Source organism: Lagopus muta, chromosome 2 (assembly GCF_023343835.1).
Source record: "Lagopus muta isolate bLagMut1 chromosome 2, bLagMut1 primary, whole genome shotgun sequence".
Classification (NCBI taxonomy): domain Eukaryota; kingdom Metazoa; phylum Chordata; class Aves; order Galliformes; family Phasianidae; genus Lagopus; species Lagopus muta.
Genome location: NC_064434.1, coordinates 78,022,664 through 78,042,845, shown reverse-complemented (window position 1 = coordinate 78,042,845; position 20,182 = coordinate 78,022,664). Strand labels below are relative to the sequence as shown.

The following is a 20,182-nucleotide window of genomic DNA, read 5'->3' as shown; positions in this document are numbered from 1 at the left end:
GTAACAAAATATGTCACTCTCACTTATATTGTATGTTGAAACACAGTATTCTCACTAAAGATTTCTTTTCCCTAGTTTCTCAGTTTAAATAAAATGTTTTAAGAGAAAGATAAAGAAAACTTTATTATTATTATTTTTTAAGAGGATGTTGGCCATCATCATAAATCATATATCATCTAAATTTGGAAGATAATTCAGATAGTACATAGGTTTCATCAGATTCAATTATATAAATAGTACTTGTTAGATAGATTAAACTGAAAATTGGAAAAAAAAAAAAAAAGAAAAAAAAAAAGTGTCCATTTTTACCTGGTTTACATTCATAGAGATCACAGCATTCCCCTGGCTTTCCTGATGCCTTAGAAACCAATATATTCAAATAGCCAGGCTGGCAAACCTTCCTTAAGCAGCCTGCAGGATTACACACACAACGGCTTGGGAGTGGACAGCATTCCCCGGGAGGAGCATAACCTTCAATCAAGATGGAATCTTCTGGACAGCGAGGAGAAAACTGGACCTCACAGCGGGCCTTGGAGCAATCAGGTTTCTCTTCTGAAAAGGAGAGAAAAATCAGCATGCCATATATGTCAGTAAACACTACTCTGAAGATGTAAAGACGAGCTCAGATAAAGCTCCCTCTATTCTCACTCCCCCAAGACAGTAGAAAGAAAGACAACCGCTGCTTCTAAATTGATGAGCAAAAATAATAGAATATGCTTAAGAATATCTTGGTATTTGCAAGATGGCAAATATGTTATAAAATATCATTCTAATATATATATAATTCATGCCATCTGTGTGATTGCTGAACTCATTCCTCAGAAACAACAGCGAAACCACACATTTGGCCATGACATTAGGAATCAACTTGTCAAACAATGCACAGCCCCAGTGCTCGTATCTACACCTTTAGTACTGATAAGACTGTGCATTATGAGTAATTGGTGTTAGTTGATCTGAAGTGAGATTCCACACACTCAAAAAGCTGTCTCAAAAAGTAGATTTTCCCTGTATATGTTCTCAGTGCTTATATTCAAAGTGTTATTCCCATGACTTCAGTGGCTTGAAAATCAGAAGAGAAAAAGTTTGACTACCAAGGAAAAATGAGGCACTGGCTGCTGACACACAACAATAAAAGAAGGGATATTGAAGAACAAGTTCAACACGTTGGTTGTAAATAGTGACAAACTGGACAACACCAACATAGACAAAGCAACAATGAAGACAGAGGGTTCTTGGAAAAGTAGGTAAGTCTTCCAAAACTTGAAGTCAAGATTCTTCATAATCAAAACCAAAATCTCAGTTCCAACAGAAAAATTGTGTTGTGCCCTCCAATTTCCTAAGCTACACTAGGAAAAAACAGATCTCTCCCGTGACTGATTTACTCCGTAATTCACAGTAAAAAACTTTCTCATATCCAAGAGGATCCCACTTTGCTTAGCACATCTGAGTACTGTTAGTAGTAAGTGAATACCACACACTCAAAAAGACAGCATTTTTAGCTTGAGATAGTGACAATCAATACAAAATAAGAACTTAAATGTGACACTAGATAGTGCCATAATTCTTTTCTTAAAAAATAAAAAATATAAAAAAATTCCACATTATTTCCATCTATCTTAACAAGTAGCCTCCTCTAGGGACAACTTTTAGTTAACTGCATATACATAAGTTTGCATAGGTAGGTAGGTAGGTAGGTAGGTAGGTAGGTAGGTAGATAGATAGATAGATAGATAGATATAGAAGTAGACAATATATATCTCTAATCATAGAATCACAGAACAGTTTGGGTTGGAAGGGACCTTAAAGCCCACCCAGTCCCTACCTCCTGCCTTGGGGGAAACCAACTCAGGCTGCCCAGGGCCCCATCCAACCCAGCCTTGAGGGATTGGGCACCCACAGCTTCTCTGAGTAGCCTGTGCCTGTGTCTCACCACTTTATGAGTAAAGAATTTCTTCCTAACATCTAACCTAAATCTCCCCTCTTTTAGTTTAAACCCATTCCTCAATACAGTATGTATATACATGATTCATATACATAAACATAATTTATGTACATATAATTTATATTAAATTTGTATATCTATGAAAAACACACACACACACACATACATATAGAAAGAGTTTGGATGAAAAACATATATGCATATGTATTGATATGTACTTATATATCTCCAGACTCTTTGTTTTTTACCAACTTAAGACAGTACTAAAAAATGCAAGTTTTGTCAAACAATTGGGAATTAGAACTCTAGATGCATTTATTCTGAGCACCAATATAAAGCCTACTGTTGGAGTTGCTAAGTTCATCTAGGAAAAACTTGGAAAAAAAAAAGGATATTTCAATACTAGGCATGTGAGAAGTACTGCTGGCAGTGGAAAGAAGAGAAAAATGTAAAAACAAAAAAAAAAAGAACTATGATAGGTAGATACGAAATGCTCACTGCTTCACAGTCATTATTAAGTTCAGAAGTATTTTTCCTGTTATTGTTCTTCATGTAGCTAACTATAACACAATACGATGGGACTCTTCAAACTGCTACTATTCAATATGACTTGAACGATTTTTAAGAGGAAATGGATTAAAAACAAACAATCACCTTTCAAATACCTGTTTGTGTTTTAATACCATGTAACTTAGAAATCAATTTAAGATTCTGTTTTTAATCTAGTGTCACATTTGTTCGTCATTCCCCTCCATCCCCCGAAAAAACAACCCCAAATCCCTTCCTACTCATAAATATCCTGCCTCCAAATCATATTCTCAACTTAGGCGCATGGTAAAAGATTACCACTCCAGTATACAAACAAAACAGTAAAAGGAACGGACAATTTTCACTGAGGTTCTCCAACTCCAGGCATATTTAAGTCTAGGGTAACAAGAGCCCCTTTCTGCAGACCAGGGCATGATTCAGCCATTCATTTGAATGTGTTTTATGTTTCTAGGAAGGAGCAAGCAACCAAAACAATATTCAGTTGGCAATACTTAAATTATTCTCTTGTAGAATCTCTACTTCACACTTCCGGAAAGAATCTTACCTAAAACGTGAAACCACACAGTTCACACATTAGCATTTCTGCATTTTAGTCAAAACTTGGTAATGGACTAGCACCTCACTTGTGTTGCGTTGTCTGAGCCTGGCACTCATGGCATTATTAAAAGGTCAGAGCTCTGTTTTTTGCTGCATTTCAGAAAAAGCTTTTGAGGGATCCTCATTTTAATATAAAGCTTTAATAGAAAGCATTACTCTCATTGAAATCATTTGAAATCAATTGATATCGTTGGAAAAAGGTTCAAGTTTTCCTTTTTGTTATCTCAGAAACTCACTAACTTGCAAATACATGCAGCTTTATTTACTAGGAATAAGTTTTCTATGTGATATATATTTCTAAAACTAATTGTCCTTAATTAACTTACTAGCTTAACTTTTCATTGATTGATCTAAGGTGGTGTCAAAGCAATATTTGTCACCTATTTTGTGAACAAATTAAAATACAGCCACAAATGTCACTGCCTTAACAGGATTCCTAATTTAATCTCATTACATATGGATGCTTAAGATTTCATCAAACAAGAGGAACTGCTTGTTTAAAAATTATTCTGCTTTACTAACCAACACTTCCAGCTCTTACAAAGGAAGTATATAAGAAACTGTTTGTCAGAGCAGAAAAAAAAAAGAAAAAGAAATTACCGCAAAAAGTTGAAAATGTCATTTCACAGAAAACAACTGTGAAGTACTTCACCAGAAATATTTTTTGCTACATTATCCCTTTTCTAGACAATAGGAACTACTGAAAAGTGGCTTCTTATCAGACCACAACAGAAACCTTCCCTGTGAAACACAGCAAAGCACTGGTCTATCTCTGAGAAGTTGTCCATTACACAAGTCAGGATCTCCCTCACCAACATCTTCAAAGTCAAACAAGGTATCAGTTTTAAGGCTCTGTTTTCTTACTGATTTAACCTGTTTTTGTAATAAATAGAATGTATGTAACTGTTACAAATCTTCCCATCCCTTTCTGTGCTCATGCACAGGAGAATTTTATTTTTCGAAGTAGTCAGTTGAACCTAAAAAGTTCTGATTTTCAATAAAAGGGACAATTACATACATGACTATGAAAAAAATCAGCAGACATGCATCATATTCTTCTAATTGATAATGTAGGCTCTCTCACAAGATCTATTTCATATAACCATAATTACATTTAGAAAGAAAACTTAATGCAGATGTCTCATTTATAATTTAGAGTTTATACTTGAGACACTCTAACACTAATTAAAATAAATTCTTATAAAACATTGTTCAACCTCCACCCCTGAAGCAACTGATAGGTATCCTTTAATAAGATGACTGCTTTAATAAGAGCTCATAGAACTCGCAAATTGATTTAATGAAATGAAGTTCTATATGCTGTTTGCTCTTCACAGAATTGAACAGTTTATGGAAAAAGCACACACAGCTTAATCACATTTCAGTCTCTCCTTTAAAAAAAAAAAAAAGGAAAGCATTAAAAAGGAGAGCAATTAGTTACTTGTCAAGGATGCATCCGTCAAACTTCTCATAAATTATATCGGAACAGATAACCTACAACCCAATTAAAAAAAAAACAATCTGTTCTCTGAGAATGTTGTTTTACATTCAAGAAAATAGCATTTCTACACAAAGAAAAGACACTATCAGCTTGCTGATGAGCCCTCTCTGTGGGATACGTTCTCTTTATAGTCTTTCATCAAACACCACTGGAGCTAGAAGCATTCTGTAACACCGCAATCTCGCCAGTCTGAGCCAACAAAGAATCTCTACAGAGATAAAGGAAGAGTCTGGATCAATCAAGCTCAAAGTTACACAAACTATCTATTCAGAGGCAGCCAATCTTCTCAAGAAATTCGGAAATATATCTGGAAAGATAACGTTTTTAAGAAAATGAACGCAATCAGAAGAGCTGACATTTTGATGAATTCAAAGTGAGAATTTTATCCTTGCAAACAAACAAACAAACAAACAACACCTAAAAAGGCAGCCTTACTGACCATTTAATAAAATAATCACTAAAGTTAGCAATGCCAGTGCTGTTTTTTTTGTATAAATTATTTCATATTTCAAGACAAACTTCACTTTCTGTGGGTCTGAAGACTCAGGTTTGCTTGCTGTAACTTAGCAATTCATCTGCAAAAAGAACCTGCTGTTACTAACTATATGACAAAGGAAAATCTACAAACATCAATAATAATTGAACCATCAAAGAAACAACATGCTGTGTGCCTTAATATTAACAGAGGGATCATACATTCAAAATGTCAGAATTTCTCAGCAATGGTTTTCATTTTTATCCAATTTTCACTTCAGAAACACACAGAAGCAGCATCTTAGAAATCAAAGCACAGAAACATTCAAGATAACCCCTCAGTGCAACCATAGCATATATGTAAAGTGCATGAGAGCAAGGAGAGCAACCTTCAAAAAATAGAATAAAAAGAAGAAATCAAGATGTAACTTCTTATTTGTTTATTTGTTTTTCACCTTTAACTTTATGAAGAGTCAGTTCGAAAGCAACAGCTGTAAAGGTGGAAGCAGAAACCCACCTTTTCCAGTTTCTTCATTTGAAAAGTGCTTACATATTTTTCACGTCGTTTCCCATGACCTCATTAAGTTATCACGGGGAAGTGCAAATATAATGGCAAGTTAATGAAGCTTTTATTTTAAATCAGCGCTTTCTAGGGCAGAAGGTAATTTCTTTACCTTCCTGAAAGAAACGTACAACATGGGGCATTTAGACTGGCCACTAGCTAGCAGTGTTTTATTAATACCGCCACTGAATATAGGAAGCCTAGATCTCAGGAATTTTGATTGTTTGTTTTCTTAAGTATAGCAGTTGAAACAACTCTCACTGAACAAACACATATTATATACACAAGCCCCCAGACAACTCATCTTGGCCAGCACCAAAGTGTGGAAATCAAAATGGTTCCTGAAGAATTAAAAACGTAGCTTTCACAGATTTCACTTCTGTATCAAATTCTTTTCCTTCATTACATTTGCATGCTCTACTTTGACACGCAGAGGAAATATATGCCAAGTTTAGTTAATGAGAAAAGCAGAGCAGTGAAAGCATTGGTTAGCACAGTGAAAGGTACAGCGCGGTGTGGGAGAAAGTGAGAAGAAAAGCCACTGCCAGGGCAGAAGGCTATTCTCTTCATTCTTCAGGTGAAGTGAAACAGATCTGTGCTTTTCTGGAAACCTTTTGAGGGAGTGATTTTTATCATATTGTCAAAAATTCATGTGACCACAGATGCCTACCCTCAGTCACCATAGAAACAAGGACAGAGTGTTTTAATAGGAGTAGAAGGTTAAAGAAAGCGGTAGGAGATTCAGGTCCTAATGCTTCTATGGAGACACTTAACCTGTTCTACAGCTGCCCTTTTAAAAACTGGTATTTCATACATACACATCTCTGTACATGTAGATGCACTTAGATATAGAGAGAATAAAGCTAATTTTTTTCTGTTCATCCCTAAGATACACAAAGAATAAGACTGGTTTTGAAATAGCTAGCTTCATATCTGAGAATTTCATTTTTTAAAGAAGTTCAAGCCAGACTGTGGCTCGTTACGATGAATGCTGTATGACTAAGCAAAGTGATCAAATTGTGTCAGTGTACATGATTTGAATACACACAATGTCCAGTTTTGTCTCTTTATCTGTAAACTGATTTTGTGAAATCTAGCCTAAAATACAGCCACTTTTACTGTACATTCTTACAGCTTGCACTGAAATACACTGCAAAGAATAGGCACACTGTACAGCTATATAGTGGCAGGAAGGAAATATTAAAAGGATTAGAGATAAACAAGAAAAATGATTACCCAGCTGAAGCAGTCAGACAGACAGGGATCGATATCGGAATGCAAAATACCCAAAAGGATTTTCAAGAATCAAAAGGACAGTTATAGTAGATTAAAAAATGAGATTACCTTACACACACAATATGCACTGTCCTGTATACGGTTGAGCTGCTACAAATAAAAAAAGCAGCTAGAGTCTGAACTTTTACCTAAAACTGAACTTTATTTGAAATCCATTCTGTTTTGTAAACGAGTTTTATTCGCTTTCTAGCATTCTGAGACCCTGGATTTCACATACCACATGATAGAACAACCTGTCTGACCCATATTATACACTAATCTTGTGATTTAACAGCAACAATCTGCATTTAATATGGGTTTGAAAACTCAGAATAAAAAACACAATCATAGACAATTTTAAGTAAATATGCACATCTCAACATACACATTTGCAACATGCTATTTTCTATGGATTTGCCAAAGATATTTTATTCCAAGGACCAAATAACCACAAACACGAGTTATGCCACTCAAGATAATCAAGTAAGATAATAATCCCATCTGAACAGCAAAGCTATTGAGAATGCTATATTCAACTTCTTCATTTTTTCTATTCCAATACTGGAAAAAAAAAAAAAAAAATTGATTACTCAAACACAAACCAGAATGGCAGTCATGCCTTAAACTAAGATGCTGTCTGCCAAGGAAAGGGTTTTACCAGAATCAATGAAGATTTATCAGATGTTCTTGCGTCTGAATGCAATTGCAGGTTCAGTGAAAGCAATTTAGTTTGAGGCAGAGATTGCACTTGGTTTCAAATCTCCCAGCTCGAAGTATTCCTCTGTTAGGCTTAGAAAGTGTCTTGCTTGGTCCTCCAAGTTAGTCCTCCTGTTACTCCATTTCATTTAAAATGTCTTCTCAATGCATATAAACATTTTTAGATATAAATTAACTTAGCTTGACACCAACAAGGGTCAATACAGATCTACTGTGGGTAATACTAGCTGTTTAACAAAACTGTACAAGCAGTACTTAAAGATAAGGAAATGAGCCCAGCGGGCTGCACACCAAGAGGGGAAGTATGCAACTCTGGAGAAATGATCCATGCTACCAGCAACCATGCTACTTTTAATGAAATCAAAGCATCTTTGAGCTTCAATATTTAAAATACTTTAGGAGGCAGATGGAGAAATGAGTAGATTGATATCTGGAGTCAGATTTACAGCAACGAAGAGCTCGTACAAGGATGTGGTTATGTGCCTATGATTGACAGATGCATCAAGATACTCAGCATATGCTGAGCGGCTGAATTACTATTGTTTAAAAAATAAATAAAAGAGGGAAACGGAAAGGGGAAAAAAGAATATCATCAATATCATCTTGATTGGAATAAAAATTTCTTTATAAAAGAGAGCCTATTAGTTTGGATGAATGACACTACTACTGGTCAAGGTATTTAGCTGTGAATCAACTGAAATTTCAAAACGAAGAAAGTATGTAAACAGCAATGAGGTGGTCTCAACTACAGAGCCAATACTTTACAGAATGCCAAAACATTTTGGAAGTAAATAAAAAATGAAGACACTTAATTTGCTTACAATCACTATAAAGTGCATATGCTTCAATGACTTGCAAAAATGTACAGTAGGAGTAAGAAGGTCACTAATCAAGCAGTATGTATTTCTTACTGCAAAGAGTATCAAACCATACGTAGTTCTGTATGGGTACCAAACTGATGACAAAGCAGAAATATTCAGAACAGTTCTATTTAGCACAGCTTAAGAAAAATACAAACAAGTTGACATCTGGAGAAATAATCACAAGAAATGACACTCAATAAAACTCTAACCATTTCAGTGAATAAGGAGATGGTGGGTATTCCACACCAAAAATTTGTCTCCCAAGATGAAGTCTTCTAAGAAACTAGTACGTATGACACTTAAGATGTAGGAAGCATAAATAAGCAGTGTAGCAGAATATTCAATTGTAATAGAAGTTTAAAGCACTCTGGTTTTTATTCCAGAGGCAGTTTCTCACATTTAATGCAAAAAACATGGAATATTTGAAATATTATAGCCTATGGATGTAGGCATTCTTGAACACAAAGAATGCGTGCACAAGGAAAAATAATGTTAAGCACTTAAATGTGACAAAATTGACTTTGCTACTTTCCAAGTTTAACTTGCAATATCTGTTTTAAGCACTACCTTCTGTTATTTGATTTTTCATATCTATCAATCACATGCACAGAAAAAGAAAAAAACAATATATTGGAAAAATATTTGGAAAACAAACAAACAAAAAACAGCATCAAAAGAGAAAAAGAAACATACATAATTTTATTTATATTCTAGAATCTATACAGTTTAAAGTTGAGGAGACAGTTGTCCAACTGTTTACACAAAAGTTTCTGAGAATTGATAAGAAAAATAAACGGGTTACTGAAAATTTGAGAATCGTCTTGCTCTTTCTGCTTCCCAAGTAGAACAGCATCCAAATCAGAAATATTTACATATTTAGGTTTTTTAAAAAATAAAAATAAAAAGGTCAACTGCACATATATGGCTATATTCATAACCAGCCCTCAAACAGAATAAATACTGCAAGAAATCAGAGTGTGAAAAGGCCAAATAAGTTGCTCCATTCCATTCCATTTTGTTGCCATCTGACAGATGACAGCAAAGGGGCAGTCTGAGAAAATGGTGTCTTACATGGAAGTTGCATGAAGCAAAGGGGGGGTCACTGAATTTCTCCTTGCAAACAAACAAAACAAAAAAACTGTACCCACAGTCATTCACTGATGTTTGCTGAACATTCATGGACACGTGGATGTGAGCACAGTGAAGTGGTGGATGGTGCATTTCAATGGTGGTGACAGCAATATGAAAGACGAGAGTTGTTCTATGATCATGCACAGCTGTCACACCACCAAAATGAAGAGTCTCCACCAGCTCATTCACATGAATCAATGGATTACAAACAGGGAACTGTGTACAGAGATTAATGTTGGCTTTAGTGTGTTAGAAATAATGGCAGCAACACTGGAATACTGCAAAGTTTGCATGAGGTGGATCCCACAAATGCTCATGTATGAACAGAAAGAACTTTGTATGCAAGTTTGTCTAGACTTATTGCACCAATACAATGCTGAATTTGACTGTTTCCTAGATCACATCATAACTGGAGTTGAAATCTGGTGTCACTACTATGAACCAGAATCAAAACAGCATTTCATGGAGTGGCTGGCCACACGTGAATTCCCCATCAAAGAAGCATCCCTCAGATGGTAAAGCGATGTGCACTGCCTTGTGGGATAGGGAATGGTTGATCTATCTGGATTTCCTTGGTCACATCATATGTTACCAACAACCTGCGTCCATCATATGTTAAATGCTACCAGATATCCCCACCCTGTTGCAGCATGTCCTATTTTGCTTCAAAGCAGCAACATCACACAGAGAGAATGAAACTTCAAAACTACAGAAAAGCACAAAGTTTGAGCTTACACAGCACTGAGCTTCTGTTAGCACTGGCACAAGAATTTTGCTGACTACAGTAGTCATTAAACTTGGACCCCTCTATTTAAAGCTGGATGAATGCCACCCTCTTTTATTACAAACAAAAGACAGCAAGTCTGGAAAAAAAACAATAATCCTACACCCAAAACATAAAAATAATCTCTCATCTTTAGCATATTGTTGACATAATGAAAGAAGCAATGTTCTTTCATTAGAATCAATTTCTGATCTCAAATTTAACTATACAGTTGAGTCTAAACTAGATAGAAAGCTTTCTTCCAAGAGTAGCCTAAAGGAAAATAATTTAGAAGACTGCAAGTATGAAAACAGTTTTTCCCATATGTACCTTTTTATCAGGACCACCAAACTAGGAGAGTATCACAAATAACCTTGCTCAGAGATTTGTTTTCCTTCTTCAAACCTGTGTTTTCCTTATTCTATCCTCTTCATTGTCCTTTCCTCTTGGGTTATCCATTTATTGTTTATGTCCCCTTGAAAGCAAACCCCAAAACTATTTACATCAAATCTTTTTTAACCCATTGCCTTACTTACTATATATCTTCCATACTTGGTTTCTGTAACAATCTACCTTAACACAAAATATACAAAGTATATTCTTTCAAACATCAAAGATAAGAGTATCTGTGGCATTTTGCATAACAACTTCTGTGATGCAACTAGAAAAACTGAGAAATTCAGCTGCATAAGAGTTCAACTAACACATTTTCTTTGGGCAGTTTGAGCACTGAATGTATTATTTGCATAACACTAAAAAGCACATTACACATCTTTATGAAACAAGGTGCATAGTGAGGATGGTTATTGCCAGGAAACCGTAGATATGGTTGCACTTCACAAGTGAAGTGAAACAAGTTAATATGATTTCTAGAAAGACTCTTATGACTGTATTCCTTGCATAGGTTTGAGATTCAGTCATATCTAAAGCCATTCTTAGACCCAGTTCTATGTGATACATGGCTCGAGAGCTGTACACAATCCATGTACATTACTTCTAAACATAAATTTCCAGTGATTATAGTCAAGTCATATCTAAAAGTACCTTGTAAGATACTAAGCTGGGAAAGTAGGATTCTCTGTTGAATTAAAGAATTACTAGCAAACCAGTTAAGTACATGGTATAGTCACAATATGCGATGTTAGTATCTCCAAAATAGGAGAGAGAAACCAATTATGTATTTGCAGAGGCTCCTTACAGAACCTAAAAACCTCCACAAGAAGGAAGATGGCACATAGAGTTTTGAATGGTATCCATTGAGAGTCCTGAGGAAGGGACCACTTTGTCAGTTCCTATGTCACAACGATAGGATTCTATTTGATAATCATGCTCTGGGAAGCAATAAGCAGGAAGGCCAGAATGTTAGTTGATAGTTGTTGTGAACAAAATCCTTTTATCACCCAAGCATAGACTAATGGGAAATGGAGAAAAAATACATTAGGTTACTAGCAAACACTAAGAAATTATAACACAAATTATAATACATTCAACTTAGACATTGAGTTAATCACACAACCTGACACAATGTATTTCTTTGAGAAATCCAAAAGGTTAAGAAAATATTCCTTCCTAGAGGCCAAGCTGACAAGCGGTATTGCAGGAGTCAGCAAAGTCTGAGCAGTACTAACCAGGAAAGACTGCTGACATCCAACAAGGTGAGACCAACCAAACGTTTCTTTCCTGAATACCACAGATTCTGATGCAAGTGTTTCAAAGCAGTAGCACTCCTTTAATTAACAATATTTGTACTGCTTTTCCCTGCTTGTCTAGAAAGAAACATTAAAGAGAATAAAATCTTGTACTGTTCCATGATGAGGTATCTCACATGTTAAAGACTTCTCCTCCACTGTACACTTCATTTAACAGCAGTCCTCACTGCTTTACAATAAACTAAAAGCCACTTAAGTAAAGCAGGAAGAAAAAAATATTTATGTATGCAATTGTTGCTAACTGGCGATACAGATTTAATCATTCCTATGTAAATTTGATTTCTGCAAAGGAAAACCTAAATGAACAAATAAACTAATTCAAAATGCTATAAGACATAAAAAATAATTAAGAAAGCCAGCACAATTTCAACCCTAACATGTAATTGAAGAGATGGCAGAAAAGCGATTGAGAAGTTTTGGAATAGTGCTCTAATTCCCATTTGAACATCTCTTTTCTTTTAAAGAACTTTTCTTGAACTATGGAAACATCAGTTTAACTCCTACTGAAACCCTTTTACCAACATGCATTTTTCCTTACTCATCTGACAACTATACATCAAGCCTTTTAAAGCCCTGAAGAAATGGAACAAGTGCACAGAATCTAAGACATTTTGTAAAAGTGGTAGCAAACAAACAAACAAAACAAATCCAACAATTTCTTCCCTCTCCCCCACCCCCTCCAAAAAAAAAAAAAACCACTTTCTAAAATAATGTTTTGTTCCTATCATTAAAAATCCTTAGGTTTCAAGAGGCTAATCCATTTCATTTCCTTCTAGACAATCACAGCTAAACAATCTTATTATTCAGAAGCAGATCTTTATTGAAGGAAATACTAGGTGTTAATTGTTAATGAAATGTGTTTGAAACAAAATTTTTTGTTAGCTTAATTTGAAACGCACACTTTTTTTTTCCAAGCAAATGAAAAAGTTACATAACATACCATCTAGGTATTACCGCTGACAATCAAACAATTCTTCTCTAATCTTTCAAATCTATGCAGTGAATGCATTTTCTCAACAAAGAATAAATACTTGCTTTCATAGAATTCCGGATCAAGACTTACAAGGTTTGTCTGAGAACTCTGCAGTATAAGCATGCAGGAAAGAGATGATTAAGTAATGTTGACATTTCAGAAATGCTAAAATAGGATACAAATATTTCAACTTGCACCAGTAAAGCATGCCTCCACAATCTCACCGCCAGAGAAAGAATAATTGAAGTCTATCAGGAAGGAATTAGTTATTACACTACATTTCTTATACACACATAACCCACTCTCTTTAACACCTTACATGAACACTTCAAAGGAAGCAAAAGGAAGTAGCTACTAAGTTTAATGTATGAGAGCTGCTCCAAAAGCAATGTCTCCTATTTGCTCTATAAAATAGTCTTGTTGCGGTCTTTATTTCAATTGTAATTTCCTTAGAAATAGAAGGCATTCCTTTCAGAGTGGCTTACGTATTGTTCTCATACTCAAAATACAGCTCAGATCCTAACTATTTGTTCTGCTTATCCTACCTAGTGTCCCATGAAATACATTTTTAAATATCAGAATATGCTGCTATTCCCTTATCACACTGTAGATCTCAATATATTATTCTAAAATTCCATTTAAGCACCAACCATTCAAAAAAAAAAAAAAAAAAAAAAAAAAAAAGGTAAGCAAAAGCTGAGATGAATTGAGAACAAAAAGTTGAAACATAACTAAAATCCACATTATTTTAGTCAATCTCATATTCTAGCCACAACTTTTACCACAGTGAAAAACAAGCAAAACTTACATTGCATAGCAAAATAAGCAGTAGGACAAGCTTAAATGATGTGTAAATGTGTGGTTTACCAAACACAGGAAGATTCTCTTGGGAAATACATAATTTATCTAGCAAGATTTAAGATCAGATCTTCAGTTAGCATAAATTGTCTTAAATGTCTGCCATAGTAATAAAGGGTACTTAGATGAACTTACATCATTTCATGTCTCACACGTACAATAAGAGTATAAGCCACAAAAAATATGGATCATAAAAATAAGAAAAATAAAGAAATCTCTGGATGCTCCAACTGATAGAAAATTCATGAGATCTGAGACAAAATTTTAGCACTACATTCAACTGGACTGAATTTTTATTTCTAGTTTTGTGAACTCAGACAAGCTCTTTTGCTCCTGTTTCACTTCCCAATCTACCATTCCTTATATAAATACACTGCTTCACAAAGGAGGAGTGCTGGTTCTACATGTGGTGTCATGCTTTGCACAGTATGATTGTTTTTTTCAGTCAAAGTCCCTAGATGCTGCCAAAAAACAAATTTGTCAGGTATGTATCTGAAAACACTAAGTATATGCCAGAAAATCTGAAAAAGACAGCATATTCAGGACAAAGAAGTACAAACAACATTTTTCATTTGAAGACTTGAACAAGGAGTATAATTCCTTGACTAGAACCAACAGAACAGAATGCAACATGAAGTACCATCGAATGAGTTTTCACAAGTCAGTCACTGGCAAGTAGCTACAGTGGATGTTTTCCTGTTGATATCAATGAAAGAAACTTCAAGTTGCCAAGTTTTAGATAGTCAAAGTTGAGATTAAATCCATGTATGATAAAAAAAATTTTTGTTCTGATATTCTAGTGTCCATGCTCAGGACAGTCAGATAGCTTTCTAGAAACATATTATACAGATTGGAATAAAGCAAGAATGGAAGAAAACACATTTTGTTTAATCTTCTTCAAACAAATTTTCGGAAGAAAGAAGCCATATGTGGGAATGTGTAACAATCAAACCACGTATTTGGGCTCCAATGCACTGATGTGAAGTCTACACTCTTCTGTCTATTCTCCTGAGATCTTAAATCTTCATTATGAGCTTCCCAATCCATAAGTAGGACATTTATATCGAAGTAGCTGGACAGCTGAAAGAAATATCAAGGCCTTCCATCTTGAAACAGATACACAGGTATGTGTAACAATGGCAGAGTGATCAAGGCCATGACATGCATCATGTATACCGTCTTGCATAGGCGGTGCCAAGTAAATACAGAACTGAAATGTCTCCCCGCTCTCTGGCAAAATAAGCAGATTCTTGCCCTTTACAGCGACTGCCCAGCTATTTTGTGGGAACTCATTAATACTGAGAACACGTTCTGCAGAAGGCAAATCCTAGCTGATAATGAGCAGTCTACAACCACTCTCAAGAACTGTCAATGTTGTAAGGGAAGTTTGACTCCGTCTGCCATTTTTGATGAGACTTTCTCCTCATTTCCCAATTGCAGGTTAATTCCAGTCCAAAGGGACCTCTATAGGTCACCTGATCCCATCCGCTACTCAGAACAGAACTGCCTTTGGATCAGAATCAGATCCAAGCAGTCTGGACAGCTGTCAGAATGGCAACTCCATCTCTCGCTAGGAAGCCTTGTCCTATGGTCTGACCACCTTCACAAAGAAGATCCTCTCATGAAATCTAAATGAAATTTTCCTTGTTATGTCTGATGACCTTAAGCCTAATGTCCCCATATTACACATGCCCCAGCCTTCTACTCAACCATTCTTCTTGTATTTTGGAATCCAAGACAGAGCAGTATGCCACAGATGAAGTTTCACAATACCTCCTTCCTGTCACTGCTGGCTGACTCTTGCTGGTACAGCACACAAGGGCCTACAGCTGACTCATGTTGACTTGCTGTACTACCAGCAATATGTAGGACAAGCAGCTACACTGTAAAAGATATCATGAGAGTAGAAATTTCTACAGTCAGGGATATCTTGCTCCCACTGGGGCTGTTTCATTATTAAGAAAAAAAATCTAAATTAGGTATTTCACCATTGACTTCTGCAATCCAGCAAGCCAAGTAGAAACTCTAAAAACATGAATTACTTCCTTTTTGACCTTGATGTTTAAAACAACTATAAGAAGGGAAATTAAAAAATGTATTTTTCAGTCCAAATTCAGTTCTCAGCCTCTCTCACTCCATCTCAGTTACATCTCCCACAGCTGTTCAGGTGTTTATCAGCAGTACAGGCCTATGAATCGCACTGCACTGCATAAAATATAGAAGTTTGTTTTTTCTTTTGCCTTGTGGGGTGCAGAAGTGCTGGAGAGAGCATCTGCATTGAATAACGACTCAAGAGAAGCACTAGTACTCCTACCCCCAACTTCAAGACAAATCTGTCCCAAAATATTTAATATAGACTTAAGTAATCCTAGAACCTTACTGACAAGAAAACTAGACCTAAGAAGCTGATAAATTCTCAGAGTTCTTATCTCCTCCATCTCCAGGCAACTGGTGCAGCCCCTCTTCAAAAGCATGTTCTTGTCCAGACATGTCTGCAAAGACGAAAGCCTTGTTTATACAGGTCAAGAGTTAGGCACATCCTAACATACCAAGCCTTGAAACAACAGGTTACATTCCTCCATGCAAACACCCCCACTTTTATGAGCAACTCCAGTTAAATGATCAGAAACTTTTTTCTTACACTGAGTAACAAGTTGACCACACATGTTGCGTTGACATAACAAATCAAACTGACCACCCACAATAAATAAATGTATATATTTTAAACCTATATTATGCTTAACAATGTATATGAGTAGACTTGCCAACAACTCAATATAAGACTTCCAATAAGTAATCATTTTTATTTCTGCTATAAAGCACTTGCTTTAAGACTTAGTTGCAGCGAACACTGAAATACAACAAATATACTTGCATTCAAGCCAACTGACAAAGCTTTTTGTTTGTCCTGTAATACCAGACCTGTTTATGACAGCATATTGATTTTTCAATAGTGACTGTAGTTCGTTGCTACACTATGCAGCACTGTGGTAATGACCTGAAAAAAATGATAATATTGTACAGTGGCCCACAGACCAACAGCAAGTGGCAAGAGATGTTACCCTCAGGTAACAGTTTGGCTCAAATGCTATAGTGATATCACTTCATGGCTTCAGGAATCGAATTACAATTAAATAAAACAAGTAACATGTCCTATTACTGGTAACTTTATAATGTTTGAAAGCTGTTTCATTTAAAGATTTCAAGTATTGTCTCTCCCTCTCAGTATATGTATGTATGTACACCGATACAAATAGAATTTAGATCTGCATACTGAACAAGACTGAATATGTAATGCACCTCACTTTTTCTTCCCCTGAAGAACACTTGAACCTTTCCTCCCTATACTTCTCAAATTAGAATTTCTTGTAATATTTATTAAAACAGAAAATAAATATTGTTTGCACTTTACAAGAAATTTTACAAATGAGATACTGAAGGACAGTAGAATCCTGTATATTAGAAATAAATACTCTGGATATTAAGCAATACCTAAACAGCATTTTCCAAACACATATGCAAGTGGAGTGGAGATAGTAGAAGGTTCTTTGCATTCTCATGTTTGCTAGAGTGATTCAACTTCATAAGCAGTAAATTCTGAAATGTTTTAACTTACAGGGTAAGTCATCAAATTGAAGCAAAAAAGCAAAATGTCAAATCTAGCAAGAATATGGTCAAGTCTTCAACTAACCAAGCCAACTCAAAGCACGCGTGGAAGAAATGAAATAGCCACTGGCAGATGCTGAAAGCATAGAAGAGCCTAGATCACCACTTCATCTTAATTTGAAACATTCAGCACATAATCAGCCAAACTTTTCAAGATTCCATTTTGATTAATCTTTCTAAACGGACTGAGTTAATATCAGAAATCATTTCGTAAGGTAGCATCATTCTGCTGAATGTATATGTGGGGTATAGCTTTACCCACCCAAAAACTACATATTTTTAATATATTATCCTTCCCTGAGATATTCAAATAGGATGAGAATTTAGTTGATTATCATGTTTTTCCTACAGAAGAAAGCTTCCCCTAATATTATCAGACCAGCTCTATCCACATTGCATTTTGAACATCAGCTTATACATTTCTAAGCCTCACTACAGCTGCCTACTAAATGATTAAATACATATGGAGTAAAATGTTTCTGCAAGTGGGAAGATCTTTTAAAATATTTACTTCCTTATGGGTCTCTCTTTAAAGTAACATTTTCTTGTAAACCACATAATTCAAAGATTATTGAGCTGATGGTCCTCTGAAAAATCTGCATTTATTTTGAGAATAGAATACAACTTGAACCACTTGAAATTGTAACATTTCACAAATATGAAGGATATTCGTTAGATTTACTTGTTGTAAATGATTTCTAACAGCAGTATCTTGCAAGCTAGAGCAACTTACAGATTTCTATCTGAATAATCATTGCAGTGAGCTAAAACCAAGTTTTACTGGATGTTTGTTAACAAATATATGAAATGTGTCAATTATTTCAAGCTTGGATTCCAGAGAGGGAAGATGTAAAGACCCATAGCTTCCAGAATCTTCCTCTCCTCACCTCCCCTTCAGGTGCCAGTCTCTTATCACCTACTTACTCCATCTGCTTCCATTCTTCCTTTTTGAATTCTTGACGCAGTTTCCCACTTCTTCAATCATCCCACATTTATGTTCCTCATCCTCCATATCTTTTCCCCCCTACTACAGATTCCATTCCCATTCTATTCCTTATTCTATTCTAAGCTCTGTTATAAGTCATTCAAAAGAGCTCCTTCTGAATATTGTCCAAGAGCATGAGTGGAACAATAAGAGCACAGAATTCTGCCCTTGCTTTCAATCATTATACCAGACAGCAATGAGGAGTAATGACACTGCACTAAGTCATCCTTAGTGTTCACACGTCCAAAACACACTGAACTCAGAACTAAAAAAAGGGAATCTTTTTTCTTAAAACTGTAAATGGTAAACTTGTTCTGTTAATCTCTGCTGAACCTTTGTGAACATTTTTTCTCAAGGTTTTATAGCCTTGCAAACTATGAGCGGTGTCTCCTCTGTCAGTCAGTGTCATAGCAAAACCAAAAGAGAGAGCTGATGAAGAAAAGAGTTTGAGTATAATGAATAGTGATTCCTTGTCAATTATCTCAAAGTAAAACAATCATCAACATCAAACTTAAGTCTGATCCACAGCATGTTGTTGGCAGAGCTTTTCTATGATAATACTGCAAGAAGCTTTGTACAGGAGCATTACTATTAACATAATGAAACAACCACGCCAAACAAAAACAACAAAAACAAACCCTAAGCGCAATACCAATTGCAATTAGAATTTATATTCTGCCCATCCAGCCCAACTTGGTACAATACTAAGTGAACAAAAGAGAAGCACAACAGCAACATTCTACCAGCAGTGTTTTTAACAGCCTTCATACCTTGTATGCTACAGGACAAATAGTAACAAACAGTAGGAAGAAACACGCCTAGTTGAACCTCTTAAAATGATTTTTTAAGTGACGAATTTGTCAATATTTAAAGGCACAAGATCAGAATTCATCATTAACTGAAACCATAACTGGAATGTAAAAGCAGAAACCAAAGAGGCAGCCTGCAATAGTAAGTAATTTTCAGCACCATAACAGAGTTGACAATAACAAATTTGAACCTGAAAAAATGATATAAAGCAAGAACCTAGCAAGAACAGAAAGTACATGCATTTTTATTCCACTCAGTATGGCTGTACTATGGACTGAACGCAGGAGTGCTTTAGTGGCCTAATCCATCCAACTGAGGCAGCTTTAGTTGCCACTGTTAGTCTCCTGATTTCACCAGTATTATATTATTAAAACACAGTGCTTACACAACTGGATCACTCTTTTTTGAAGACATGTTTCATATATATATATATATATATATATATATATATATATATATATACACATGTATATTCTAAGACAAGATACATTGTGCTTTTAGAAAGTACTGCATAATTGACATACTGCTTCAGCAATAAGTTTCAACAGAAACAAGGCGGGTCGGCACTGGACACCTATTTTCCTCATTGAGTAGCATAATTAAGAAAAACTTATATTGGATTATATGTTGAAAGACAATATATATGACAGACCACAGGGCAACGCGCTGAGACAGCCTGACACCTAGCAAAAAAGGAAACTCTTCCTCTAGCTTTTGCGTATGTCCCAGAAGGAATTCAGAAAAAACTGGATGAGGAAAGAAGAAAGATGTGGCCATTCTCACCACTGAGAAAGATCTTTCCGA

The 20,182-nt window shown here is 35.5% G+C and overlaps 1 protein-coding gene across 1 annotated transcript in view; it reads right to left on the bottom strand.

Annotated features, from left to right (window-relative positions):
• CRIM1 (cysteine rich transmembrane BMP regulator 1) overlaps window positions 1-20,182 on the bottom strand; it is a 165,552-nt gene that overhangs the window by 83,183 nt on the left and 62,187 nt on the right. Inside the window, exon 3 of the mRNA XM_048937861.1 lies at window positions 310-552. Coding sequence (XP_048793818.1) covers window positions 310-552 — 243 coding nt within the window. The remainder of the gene's footprint in view (window positions 1-309; window positions 553-20,182) is intronic.